The sequence below is a fragment of the Tachyglossus aculeatus genome, chromosome 19, assembly GCF_015852505.1.
Source record: "Tachyglossus aculeatus isolate mTacAcu1 chromosome 19, mTacAcu1.pri, whole genome shotgun sequence".
Taxonomy (NCBI): domain Eukaryota; kingdom Metazoa; phylum Chordata; class Mammalia; order Monotremata; family Tachyglossidae; genus Tachyglossus; species Tachyglossus aculeatus.
The window spans coordinates 18096541-18110723 of NC_052084.1; the positions used below are offsets into that span (position 1 = coordinate 18096541).

Here is a 14183-nt window from a genome sequence, read left to right on the forward strand (position 1 = left end):
AGCTCTAGTACAGTGCCTGGCACATAATAAGTGCTTAACAAATACCACAATTATTATTATTATTATTATGCCAAATTCTTCTCCTCTGCACAGGGCTTCTTTTAAAAACTCTACTGCAGGAGAATCAGATCCAGGTGTGCAGGGGAGATTTCCAAGAAAAAAAAAAAACACAAAGGAAATTCTGAAAGGACTAGGTGAGTTGGGAAATTCTGACAACCAAGGCTGGTCGCAGAAACTTGTAATAGGATGGGGATTTTGAGGAGCTAGTCTTCCGCAAACTGCTTGAAATTTTTGGCTGCAGATAGAATGATCGCTCAGTCAATTGTATTTATTGAGTGCTTCTTACGTACAGAGCACTGTACTAAGTGCTTGGGAGGGTACAATACAACAGAATTAAGGCAGACACCATTCATCCATTTCAATTGCTTAACTGTGTACAAGCACTGTACTAAGCGGCTGGGAGAGTACAACAGAACAATAAACAGACATGTCCCCAATGACAATAGAGTTACAGTCTAGAGGGGAGAAGGAACATTAATACTAAAACAAATTAATTTATAGAGGAAGGAAGCCCAATGCTAGAAATCTTTGGTACTCTACTTTTAGGATGCTTAAAGCAGTGCTGAAATCTTCCGGCATGTCAGCGCCAAACACTGAGCGTGCACTCGGGATACTCGACTCTTCCAGAAAGGATGCCACCAGCTTCTCCAGCCTGTAAACAAGACAAACTGATGAGAAGAGTGCCTTGGCACATAGTAAGCCATTTAACAAATACCATCCATTATTATACTTCAGGGGCTGTAGACCAAGCCCCAGACTCTCAGCCCCACACGACTTCATTACACATCTTGTAATTTATTTATGTTATATTAACGTCTGTCTCTCCCTCCAGACTATAAGCTTGTTATGGGCTGGGAATGTGTCTGTTTATTTGTTATATTGTACTCTCCCAGGAGCTTGGTACAGCGCTCTGCATACAGTAAGAGCCCCCCAGAACACAATCAGATGAATGGACGAATGAATGAATGACCATTTAAGGTACAAACTGAAATGGACTGATTCAAATCCAAGGGGGCTATCTTTACCTGGTAGAATTTACACAGCTGATCCCCTCCAGCTCCACTCTGATTGAAGAATTAATATGGAAAAACTTACTAAAACCCATGGACTTGGGAGTCAGAAGGACCTGGGTTCTAATCCCAGCTCTGACACTTGTCTGCTGGGTGAGCTTGGGTTAGTCACTTAACTTCTCCAGGACTCAGTTACCTCATCTGGAAAATGGGGATTAAGACAGTGAGCCCCATGTGGGACAGGGACTGTTTCCAACCTGACACCCTTTTGTCAACCCTAGTGCTTAGTACAGTGCCTGGCGCATAGTAAATACTTAACGAACACTATTACAAAAAAAGATACATGAAACAGAGGACTCAGAGGTGTAAAATGACACAGACACAAGCCACATATGATACTATATGATCTCTCTCATCTCTTTCAAAGTCCAAAATGCACTCTTGGTCTTTATTGAACATCTCTCTTGGCCAACCAGCCTCAGCTTCTCTTTCTGGCCTCTTGCCTTCAAGTTTCTGTCCAACTGTTTCCTTTGTGTCCTAGTGGGTAAATGACTTGGATTGTAATGTGTTTATGAAGAAAATATGCCTTTGCCTCAAAGCAATTCAATTAGGCTGTTAGGAAAAATCTTAAATTCCCTGGGAAATTCCCTTTTTTTTTTTTTTAAAAAAAAGGTATTTGTTAAGCACTTACTACGTGCCAGGCACTGTACTAAGCACTGGGATAGATACAAGTTAATCAGGTTGGACACCGTCCCTGTCCCACGTGGGGCTCACACAGTCCTTAATCCCCCCATTTATAGATGAGGTAATTGAGGTATAGAGAAGTCTGAGCTGCCTCGTCACACAGCAGACAAGTGGCAGAGCCCGCATTAGAACCCGGGTCCTTTGGACACCCTAAGCCCATGTTTTCTTCCTCTAAGCCAATGTAGACCTAGCATACTTACAGGTAACTACAACTGCAGGAATACTGAAGTCGGAGAAGGTAGGAGAAAGGGTTGTACGAGAGCTCAAGCATATTTTTCCCATCAGAAAAAAAAAATCTCATTTTTGGATGTTGGAGAGAAAAATCAAGAATTTAGAAAGCTTGCAAATAAATGACACGTCCAAGAAACATTGACTGGATAGCAAACCTACAGCAAAGAGAGTTGGAATGCCTTTGGTGTCTTGATTTTCAATTCGACCCTGCTAAAAAACAGGGAAAACAGAACACTTCTGACAGTCACCTAGAATCTCTACCCCCCGATGTCCAGCTGCAGAGGATTTAAGAGTGAAGGATGATGCTTCTGTCTCCTTCAGCAAAAGCAGCAATGAAACCAGGTGTTCTATATCTCCCTTCTGCAATTAGTGGTTGGGGTGGAGTTTTCCAAAGGGAGATGGGTCTTCTCTACCGATTTGTTGACTGAGACATGGAAATTTCCAAAATCTGGAAAAAATCACCATGGACTATTTCGCAACTATGTACTTCCTGGAGCCAGCGGGATTCCGGTGCCTAATATTCTGATCTAAAAGCCAAAGCCAGATTAGAAATAGCTAATTCTTATTTTACGTCTTAGGAAAAATTTCTTCAGTAAGTAATAAAGGAAACACTTATGCGAGAAGAATTGCATGATTTTTTCTTAATAAACTCCCTAAAATGGAGTCTTGTAACTGGGCCCCAAAGGTAAATTCTAGAATTGAATAATCCAGTAGGTCCCCATTTTCGATGAATAGAATACTGTAAAGTCAAATTGAATAATACGGGAAATGATTCTTCCACAAAGGATAGATCTGGTGATTTCCCTTTAGAGAACCTTAGAATTTAGTCACTATTTTAGCGGTTTTGGAATTCTTCCATATTATTCAGATAAGAAACAAGGCACATTTATTCATTTCACTGATGGTAAAGCAATGTTGGATTGAAGGATATTTTAGGATTCAGATATTTCATATGTAGCTGTACTCAATAATATTGTCAGTTCTCTTGAAATCCAAGGGTTTTTGAAGGTATACTCACATTGCTGTAATCACCACTTAACACTCCACACACGCATCCAACTATTTAATTTACTACTGCATTGTGTTCTATCCAAAAGGATGCACTTTGTCAGAAAAATGTCCCCAAATTTGGCAATAACATTTTATCCAAAATGTCCAGTGCCAATACATTTTATAGGAGACTAACCATATGGCACTTTCAAGAGAGAGATTGTATTCTATGAGAATGCCCTTTAATTCATTCAATCATCTTTATTGAGCACTCACTGTGTGCAGAGCACTGTACTAAGCACTTGGGAGAGTACAATATAACAATAAACGGACACATTCCCTTCCCATAATTCACAAGGCTTAGTAGAGTGCACACAATCCATGAGGGAGGAAAGACAGATATTTAATCCCCATTTCACAGATGAGGAAACTGAGGCATAGAGAAGTTAAATGACTTGCCCAAGGTCACTCAGGAAGCAAAAGGGTGGAACTTGAACTAGAACTTGGGTCTTGTAACTCTCAGTCTCTTGCTTTTTCCAGTAGGCTACCGGTCTTTCCGAGGGAAAATGCTTGCAAAATACCATACACTGTCATGATTAGAGCACTGGTATCCCCCCCCGAAGCTCTAAACAGCAAACTGGTAAATAATAATAATAATAATAATTTTGGTATTTGTTAAGCGCTTACTATGTGCCAAGCACTGTTCTAAGTTCTGGGGGAGATACAAGGTAATCAGGTTGTCCCACATGGGGCTCACAGTCTTAATCTCCATTTTCTAGATGAGGTAACTGAGGCACAGAGAAGTGAAGTGACTTGCCCAAAGTCACACAGCTGATAAGTGGCAGAGCCGGGATTAGAACCCATGACCTCTGACTCCCAAGCCCGCACTCTTTCCACTGAGCCACGCTGCTTCTCAGCCTGCCAGTTTAGAAAACTGTCCTTTAGGTGACACTGCCTCTTTAGACTCCCAGAAAAAACCTACTCTTTCTTCCAGATCATCCAATCTAAAGAGTCAAATAGTAGTAGCAGTAGTAATAATAATAAATATAGTATTTGTTACGCATTTACAATGTGCCGAGCACTGTTCCAAACACTGGGGTGGAGTTGAGGTAATCAGGTTGGACACAGTCTCTGTCCTGCATGGGCTCACAGTCTAGCTGGGAGAGAGGAGAACTTAATCCCTATTTTACAGATGAGAAAACTGAGGTACCGAGAAGTTAAGTGACTTGCCCAAGGTCACACAGCAGACAAGTGGTGGAGTCAGGATTAGGAATCATGTCCTTAGACTCCCAAGCCCGTGCTCTTGCCATTAGGCCATGCTGCTTCTCAGAAGTAGTAGTAGTAATAATATTTATAATATTTATTAATCAATCAATGGTGTTTACTGAGCACTTACTGGGCATATAGCACCGCACTAAATGCTTGGGAAAGTGCAGTATAACAGAGTTGGTAGACATTTCCTGCCCACAATGAGCTTCCAGTTTAGATTCTAGAGCCTCCCAGCCTATTACTGTGTGCAGAGCCCTGTACTAAACGCTGGGAGAGCATACACAGATGGGAATTAGACATGGTCTCTGTTCCTCACAATCTAGTTACAATCTTTTCAAATATACTGTGGGTGAATTATAATAATAATTAGTAATTATGGTACCTGTTAAGCGATTGCTATGTGCCAAGCATTGTTCTACGAACTGGGGTACATAATAATGATTATGGTACTTGTCAAGCGATTACTATGTGCCAAGTACTGTTCTAAGCACTGGGGGTAGATACAAGTTAATCAGGTTAGATGCGGTCCTTGTCCCAAATGGGGCTCTCTCTCTTAATCCCCATTTTACAGATGAAGGAACTGAGGCCCAGAGAAGTTAAATGACTTGCCTAAAGTCACACAGCACAAACACGCGACGGAGCCGGCATTAGAACCCAGGCCCTTGCTCTATCCACTAAGCCACGCTGCCTCTCAATTATAGATGCAATACTGTATTACTCATTCTAGAATCCACTTCAGGAAGAGGAGCAATCTGGTGACCTGGATCTCTTTCAATTTGCCTCTCCCCTTCAGGACTCTTGGGTTCGGTCCCAAACTCAGCAGGTCGGGTTTACACTAAAGGACGCCTCAGTCAAATGCCAGATCCCTGATGCACAGGGAAGAACAATTTTCTGAGGAAAAAAAACTCCCCGAAGGAGAACAAACTAGTACACAGAGGCCCATTCTTTGCAATAAACCGAAGTAAACAAGAATCTTTATATTTCCCTCAGATTGCAGGGTAAATAGGGATAGATGGAAAGACCAAATGGAAAGATTACAATTCATTTATTATTTACTGCTTGACACACATGGCTGTTTTGAGTGCCAGTGAGTATAGATGGAAAAGAACAGAAAATAAAATGCTGTCTGTGAAAATGACAGATTGTTCTTGCCCCACTGTGGCATGCTTCTGTTCTAAATCAACCTTTTTGTGTGTGTGGTATTTGTTAAGCATTTACTATGTGTCAGACACTGTACTAAGCCTTGGGGTAGATAGAAGCTAGTCAGTTTGGACGTAGTCTTTGACCCAAAGGGAGCTCCAGTCTCAATCCCCATTTTACAGATGAGGTAACTGAGGTACAGACAAGTGAAGTGACTCACCCAAGGTGACGCAGCAGACAAGTGGCAGACCCGGGATTAGAACCCAGGTCCTTCTGAATCCCGGGCCCGTGCTCTATCCACTAGGCCATGATGCTTCTCAACTTAAAGCCAACTTGAGGAAGCATTCAAAAATATTTGGCCCGGAGAAATTTTAACTTGTTGCAAAATGAGTATTGACTCAACTCAGCTTTACTAGCCCCAAGGTTCAGTGCTTGGTCCCCTTCTGTTCTCAATCTACACTCACTCCCTTGGTGACCTCATTCGCTCCCACAGCTTCAACTATCATCTCTACGCTGATGACACCCAGATCTACATCTCTGCCCCTGCTCTCTCCCCCTCCCTCCAGGCTCGCATCTCCTCCTGCCTTCAGGACATCTCCATCTGGATGTCTGCCCGCCACCTAAAGCTCAACATGTCGAAGACTGAGCTCCTTGTCTTCCCTCCCAAACCTTGTCCTCTCCCTGACTTTCCCATCTCTGTTGACGGCACTACCATCCTTCCCGTCTCACAAGCCCGCAAACTTGGTGTCATCCTCGACTCCGCTCTCACATTCACCCCTCACATCCAAGCCGTCACCAAAACCTGCCGGTCTCAGCTCCGCAACATTGCCAAGATCCGCCCTTTCCTCTCCATCCAAACTGCTACCGTGCTAATTCAAGCTCTCATCCTATCCCGTCTGGACTACTGCACTAGCCTTCTCTCTGATCTCCCATCCTCGTGTCTCTCTCCACTTCAATCCATACTTCATGCTGCTGCCTGGATTATTTTTGTCCAGAAACGCTCTGGACATATTACTCCCCTCCTCAAAAACCTCCAATGGCTACCGATCAATCTGTGCATCAGGCAGAAACTCCTCACCCTGGGCTTCAAGGCTGTCCATCACCTCGCCCCCTCCTACCTCACCTCCCTTCTCTCCTTCTACAGCCCAGCCTGCACCCTCCGCTCCTCCGCCGCTAATCTCCTCACAGTACCTCGCTCTCGCCTGTCCCCGCCATCGACCCCCGGCCCACGTCATCCCCCGGGCCTGGAATGCCCTCCCACTGCCCATCCGCCAAGCTAGCTCTCTTCCTCCCTTCAAGGCCCTGCTGAGAGCTCACCTCCTCCAGGAGGCCTTCCCAGACTGAGCCCCCTTCTTTCCTCTCCCCCCTCGTCCCCCTCTCCATCCCCCCGTCTTACCTCCTTCCCCTTCCCCACAGCACCTGTATATATGTATATATGGTTGTACATATTTATTACTCTATTTATTTATTTATTTATTTTACTTGTACATTTCTATCCTACTTATTTTATTTTGTTGGTATGTTTGGTTCTGTTCTCTGTCTCCCCCTTTTAGACTGTGAGCCCACTGTTGGGTAGGGACTGTCTCTATGTGATGCCAATTTGTACTTCCCAAGCGCTTAGTACAGTGCTCTGCACATAGTAAGCGCTCAATAAATACGATTGATTGATTGATTGATTTACTAGACTTGTGCCCCATATTGGGAAGGGTCTCTGATCCACTTATCTTGTATCTACCGCAGCACTTTAATTTTAAGGTATTCGTTAAGTGCTTACTTTGTGTCAGACACCATACTACGCACCTGGGTAGGTACAAGTTTATCCATTTGGACACATTCCCTGTCCCACAGACTTCAGCCCCATTTGGCAGATGAGGTCACTGAGGCCCAGAGAAATGAAGTGAATTGGCCAAGGTCACACAGCTGACAAATGGCAGAGCTGGGATTAGGATTCAAGTTTGCCTGACTTCTAGGCCTGTTCTCTATCCACTAGGCTAGATTGCTTCCCTGCACTTAGTTCAGTGACTGGCACACAGTAAGTGCTTGACAAATACCACTATTATTACTAATGATTAATAATTCATGTTAAGTACACATTTATAATGATAATTAAGGGATCATTATAATGATCACAAGGGAGCACCCCTCCCTTGTCTTCTCCTTTCCTACCCTCCCTGCCTCCAGAAAAACAACCAGAACTCCCAAGGTAGTCTGTAGCCAACACCCTAGGGATTCCTTTATGTTAAATTTCCAGTGATCCTGCTTTAATTCAAGCCTGAGCTTTCTTCTTCCATCCTCAATGGATGCAGAGCCCAAGAAGACAGTCTCCTCTCATTCAACGTTTAGAACTGTGCTTGGCACATAGTAAGCACTTAACAAATACCATTATTATTGTAAAAAATACTTCAGATAAAAAGGCCGACCAGGGCGAGGGGCCATTTCTAACTAATAGGGAAGGAGTGCGAAGCTGCTGCCTCAGGCCAATTCCGAACCCATTCTGTTCTCCTCTTTGTCCCTCTCTTCCACATGATACACACAAACATACATACATGCAAACCCACCCCACCTCTCAACGCCCACTTCAACCAATGCCTGCAGGTGACCCCAGGCACGTGCAGAATCGTGGAGCAAACGGTTTAAACTATATCACTTTTGCCACTTGCCATCCTCTAGAACTGTTTCTACCCTAACTGCAGTTCCACTCTTCAATCTTCCAATGCAGATGAGGCTTACTGTGGACAATGGATCTTTCTGGAAAACGCTGAAACGAAACATCATTAAAAACTTCCATCTTATGGGAAACTATTCAAGAATGAGTCATTAAGAAGAACTTTGGACTTCATTCTTTGGGAAACCCTCAATCAGGCTGCGCCCATCAGGATTTTTTTTAATTTCGATCAAGTCCTAATTCCTAGTGTAGCCTCTTTTTCCAAACAATAACAGGCTACCCAAATGGGTAAAAAACAATTCCATGGACTGACACAGTGCCAGATATTGGAATCTTCAAAAAATCGGGTTTTTGCTTGGGTAGGGAGGAAATCCCCTAAACCTCAGATAAAGAAGTAAACCTTTTTTTTTTAAATAAGGGAAAGGGAGTTGACTAACTTTGAGAGACAGCTACTGACTAGTTCTGGAGGGCAGGATCAGGACGGGATGAACAGTTGTGTAATGCTATTTCCTGTGTTTATAAACTCAGGATTGATTTATTAGATGCTTTCCACTAATGCTTTAAGTTTCATATGTCGTAATATGTTCAAGTTGAGTGAGAACACGGTAGTCCATAAATGAATTTAGGGCAACAAGTTCTGCATTCTAATTTGACAGATAAATAGAAATAAAGGGACTTGGAAAACCACATGTTTTCCCTGATGGGGGGTGAGCAACATGAATGAGGCTTATCTCTGTGCCCTAGTGTATATTTCATAGGTTAACGACCTCTAAGATAACTTCAACCACAAAACTCTGAGGAATTTAGCTATTGGAATTTTCTTCCAATCTTATCTGCTGTGGTTATTTCAGCAGGGACCCTCTTCAATTAAAGCAAGCACCAGTCAGCTTATACCCAACATTGAACCCTGTGGATCAACAGCGATGGGTAAACATTTCACTAGATGTATTATCACCAGCCTGATTTCGCTGGAGTCGCTCTTAGAACACATCGGTGGAATCTACTTTCTGAAACGCTAACAATTAATCTCTCTTTTCCTTATGAGACGCGCTAGCTAAGCCTATTCTGTTTTCCCTCTTGTTATGAGTTTCCTTTTAATCACATGGCTGCTCTATGGCAGACAGCTGGAACATAGTTCCAGCCTGCTGAAAAACCTGATGACACACATATGGAGACTAATTAAGCCAATTCAGGACTCCCACTTTGGCCTAATGATACTTTGCCATCGAGAGCACTGTCATTTGAGAAGCAGCATGGCATAGAGGATACAGCATGGACCTGGGGGGGGTCAGAAGGTCGTGGGTTCTAATTCTGCTACCACCACTTGCCTGCTGTGTGACCTTGGGTAAGTCGCTCAACTTCTCTGTGCCTCAGTTACCTCATCTGTAAAATGGAGATTGAGACTGAGCCCCACGTGAGACAAGGGACTGTGTCCAATCGATTTGCTTGTATCCACCCCGGTGCTTAGTACAGTGCCTGGAACATAGTAAGCACTTAAATACCATACTTATTATTATTTTGGCCTTATTAGCAAATATTCAATAGTAACTAAAAGTGACCAAATATGCAACTTCTTTTTTTTTTTTTTTTCTGGGGGAGGCCCTCTTTAATTATGGAACAGCTCAAGGAAGAGGATGTGGTCCTTGTGTGGGAGTTTAGGATTCACAATCACAGAGAAAGTTTAACAGCATAACAACTCTTTGAGAGTATCAAAGAGCTGCCAGATGTCGCAAACAAGACAGCTCAACCAAGCTGTCAGTGTGTCTATTCCAATCAGGGAACAGATTGGATAGGACAGGATCTATCAGACAGCCCCCTTCCCCCTGACAGTGATGGGAATTTCATCAGAGTGTCTCTAACTCTGTTTTTTGTTTGTTTTTATGGTATTTGTTAAGTGCTGACTGATAATAATAATAACACTTACAGTATTTGTTAAGCACTTACTATGCCAGGCACTGTACTAAGAGCTGGGGTGGATACAATCAAATCTGGTTGGACACAGTCCCTGTCCCACATGGGGCAGTCTCAATCCCCGTTACACAGATAAGGCAACCGAGGCCCAGAGAAGTAAAGTGACTTGCCCCCCTTGTCCCCCTCTCCATCCCCCCATCTTACCTCCTTCCCTTCCCCACAGCACCTGTATATATGTATATATGGTTGTACATATTTATTACTCTATTTATTTATTTATTTATTTTACTTGTACATTTCTATCCTATTTATTTAATTTTGTTGGTATGTTTGGTTCTGTTCTCTGTCTCCCCCTTTTAGACTGTGAGCCCACTGTTGGGTAGGGACTGTCTCTATGTGTTGCCAATTTGTACTTCCCAAGCGCTTAGTACAGTGCTCTGCACACAGTAAGCGCTCAATAAATACGATTGATTGATTGACTTGCCCAAAGTCACACAGCAGACAAAAGTGGCGGAGCTGGGATTAGAAACCACGACCTTCTGACTCAGGGGCCCGTACTCACTCCACTATGCCGGGACTAAGCACTGTACTAAGCACCATGGGAGATTCAAGCTCATCAGTTTGGACCCAATCTCTGACCCACATGGGGCTCACAGTCCTAATCCCCATTGTACAGATGAGGGAACTGAGGCACAGAGGAGTAAGTGACTTGCCCAAGGTCACACAGCAGAGCTGGGATGAGAACCCAGATGGTTCTGACTCCCGGGGCCGTGCTCTATCCACCAGGCCGCGCTGTTACTCTGTGTTGGCCAACCCATTCCCCACCGTGTTGTAGTTGGAAAATCTTGAAGGAATTCTCGGGGCACTCGAATCTGCTGCTCAAACTCTCACCCGCTTATAGCATCAAACGGTTTGGCAAGGTAGGAAATGGGTAAATTGCATTTATCTGAGTCCTTAGGAGACAAAGCTGGCCTTCCTAGATAGTCACTGCTAGATAGGCTTGGCCAAAGGAAAGAAATCAAGAAGCAAAAAATACTTTTCTTCACTGGATAGTGATATCCGCACCAGCATGGCTCAGTGGTTAAGGCGTTGGACTGAAGAGCCAGTGAACACGTGCCTGTGTGGGGTCAAACCCCACACCCAGTAATTTCCTCTAGACTGTGAGCTCGTTGAGGGCAGGGACTGCATCTGTTATATTGTTCTCTCTCAAGCGCTTAGTACAGTGCTTTGCACACAGTAAGCATTCAGTAAATACAATTGAATGAATATGTGACAAGTTAACACATGAATTCCTATACACCTACCGCTATTCCAATAAATTCTGCTCTCTGCACCCTCTCGACTCAACCACTCGTCAGCTGTGTGACCTTGGGCAAGTCACTTAACTTCTCTGTGTCTCAGGAACCTCATCTGTAAAATGGGGATTAAGACTGTGAGCCCCATGTGGGACAGGGACTGTGTCCAGCCTGATGATCGTGTATCTAACCCAGCGCTTAGTACAGTGTCTGATAAAGTAAGTGCTTAACAAATGGCACAATTGTCATTTCCTGAATCTAGAGAAGCAGCGTGGTTCAGTGGAAAGAGCCCGGGCTTTGGAGTCAAAGGTCATGGGTTCGAATTCCGGCTCCACCACATGTCAGCTGTGTGACCTTGGGCAAGTCACTGAACTCTGAGCCTCCGTTCCCTCATCTGTCAAATGGGGATTAAGACTGTGAGCCCCACGTGGGACAACCTGATCACCTTGAATCCCCCAGCACTTAGAACAGTGCTTTGCACATAGTAAGTGTTTAACAAATGCCGTCATTATTATTATTATTATTATTACAAAGATTACAAGATTACAAGATTACAAAGATTATACCTGCTGTGTTAGTGAGTGAAGTCACTGTGGTGGCTAAGGGATGCACAGAGCTAATCATAATCTTTAGCAACAAGTTCAGGAAGACTCCGGCTACAGTTCATTCACTCATTCAGTCACATTTAGTCGCATTAAGTGCTTAGTACAGTGCTCTGCACACAGTAAGCGCTCAATAAATACGATTGATTGATTTATTGAGTGCTTACTGTGTGCAGAGCACTGTACTAAGCGCTTACAGCTACCAGGCTACCATAGAGGGCTAGGAATGACCCTGACCCAATCTTCCAAGCAAAAAAGCTTCTGATTGAAAATACGTCTTTTTCTAAATGGTATTTGTTAAGCACTTACTATGTGCCAGGCACTGTACTAAGTGCTGGGGAAGATACAAGCTAAATCAGGTAGAACACAGTTAAGATCCCACATGGGGCTCACAGTCTTAATCCCCATTTTGTAGATGCGGTAACTGAGGCACAGGGAATTGACGTGACTTGCCCAAGGTCACACAGCAGATAAGCGGCAGAGGCGGGATTAGAATCCAGGTCCTTGACTCCTAAGCCCATGCTCTATCCACCAGGTCATGTTGCCTCTAATTGGAAGAGAAAATACCAGTCTAAATCCTGTCCCCACTGAGTTGTAGAGATTCACTTAGAAGTGTCTGCTACTTAGACATCTATATGGCTTTTCCTTAATGTATGGAAAAAGGAGGAAATGCCAGAGAATTTCAGAGGCGTATTCGTTATGAAAATTTCCCCAAAGAGCAAAAAACTGGATTGGAAACTCTTGTGGCATTTCCCTGTCCCTGTTGCTAGAAAGAGCCATTGAGTAATATCATTGACAATGCCCTCCCAAAATCTTAATGTGGTTTTACACCCCAATAACGAATATGGCATTTTACTCTGGGCCAAGCACTAAACAAAATGCTATAGTAGATATGAGATAATCAGATCAGACAGTCCCTATCCTGCCTGGGGCTCACACTTGAAGGGGGAGGAAGAACAGGCAAATCACCCTTAATTTGCAGAGGAGGAAGCTGAAGCCCAGAGAAGTGAAGTGACTTAGCCAAGGTCTCACATCAGGCAAGTGGCAGAGCCGGAATTAGAACCCAGCTCCTCTGACTCCAAGGACCGTGATCTTTCCACTAGGCCATGCTACTTCTCACAGTGGATAAAGTCTTTGTTCTCCTTTATCTGACTCTCGGCATTTGTAGATCACAAAAAAGGACTTTCATTCATCCAATCGTATCTACTGAGCATTTACTGTGTGCAGAGCACTGTACTAAGCACTTGGGAGAGTATGATACAACAATAAACAGACACATTCCCTGCCCACTAGGAGCTTGTAGTCTAGATGGGGGGAGGCAGACATGAATACAAATAAATAAATGATAGATATATACATTAAACTGTGGGGCTGGGATGGGGGAAGAACAAAGGGAGCAAGTCAGGGTGAGGCAGAAGAGAGTTTTGAGAAGAGCCACATAAGCTCTGGAAGCCACTAAATCACTTCGGGTTTCTTTAAAGCTTCTCCAAGATCCCAAGAGCATCCAATTATGTAAATATTGTCATTTACATAAGAATTGAAAGTATTTTAGATGAACTTTTCACCTACCCCACTGGAGTAGATGCTCCCTGGCCAGGGAATGTGCATACCAACGCTGATTGTCTTCCAAGAGTTGAATACAACACTCTTCACATCGCAACTGCTCAATAAATACCACTGATGGATTAATCGCGTGAAGCAAAGTGGTGTCTTACGCCAGGTCCGATTCAACTTGTTCTATGTAGTCATAACTGAGGACATGTGTACAAGTTATGTACATATCTTTATATTTTACATTATAAATGATTTAGCGGTCCATCTCCCCTTCTAGACAGTGAACTTAATGTGTCCACCAAATGTGTCACACTGTACTCTCCCAAGCACTCAGTACAGTGTTCTTCGCATAGTAAGTGCTCAGTAAATAGCACTGACTGACTGATTGACACAACCGATGAACTGGAGTTCATCTGGGAAGCAGCACAGCCTAGCTGAAAGAGCATGGGCCTGGGAGTGCGGGGGTGTCAGAGGACCTGGGTTCTAATCCTGGCTCCACCATTTGGGCAAATCACTTAATTTCTCTGCACCTCAGTTACCCTAACTCGAGCAAGGATCTTTTTGCAGTTAACAAAAGGCTCAAATCTGTTATCGGATTCACGCATGTGAATAAATCAGTCATATTTTTTGAATGCTTACTACGTGTCGAGCACAGTACTAAGTGCTTGCTACAGCACAATACAACAGAATGACAATGTCCCCTGCCCACAAT

General features: G+C 43.6%; 1 protein-coding gene across 1 annotated transcript in view; it reads right to left on the reverse strand.

Annotated features, from left to right (window-relative positions):
* LOC119940649 (kinesin-like protein KIF6) overlaps positions 1-14183 on the reverse strand; it is a 112878-nt gene that overhangs the window by 5589 nt on the left and 93106 nt on the right. Inside the window, exon 11 of the mRNA XM_038760868.1 lies at positions 601-712. Coding sequence (XP_038616796.1) covers positions 601-712 — 112 coding nt within the window. The remainder of the gene's footprint in view (positions 1-600; positions 713-14183) is intronic.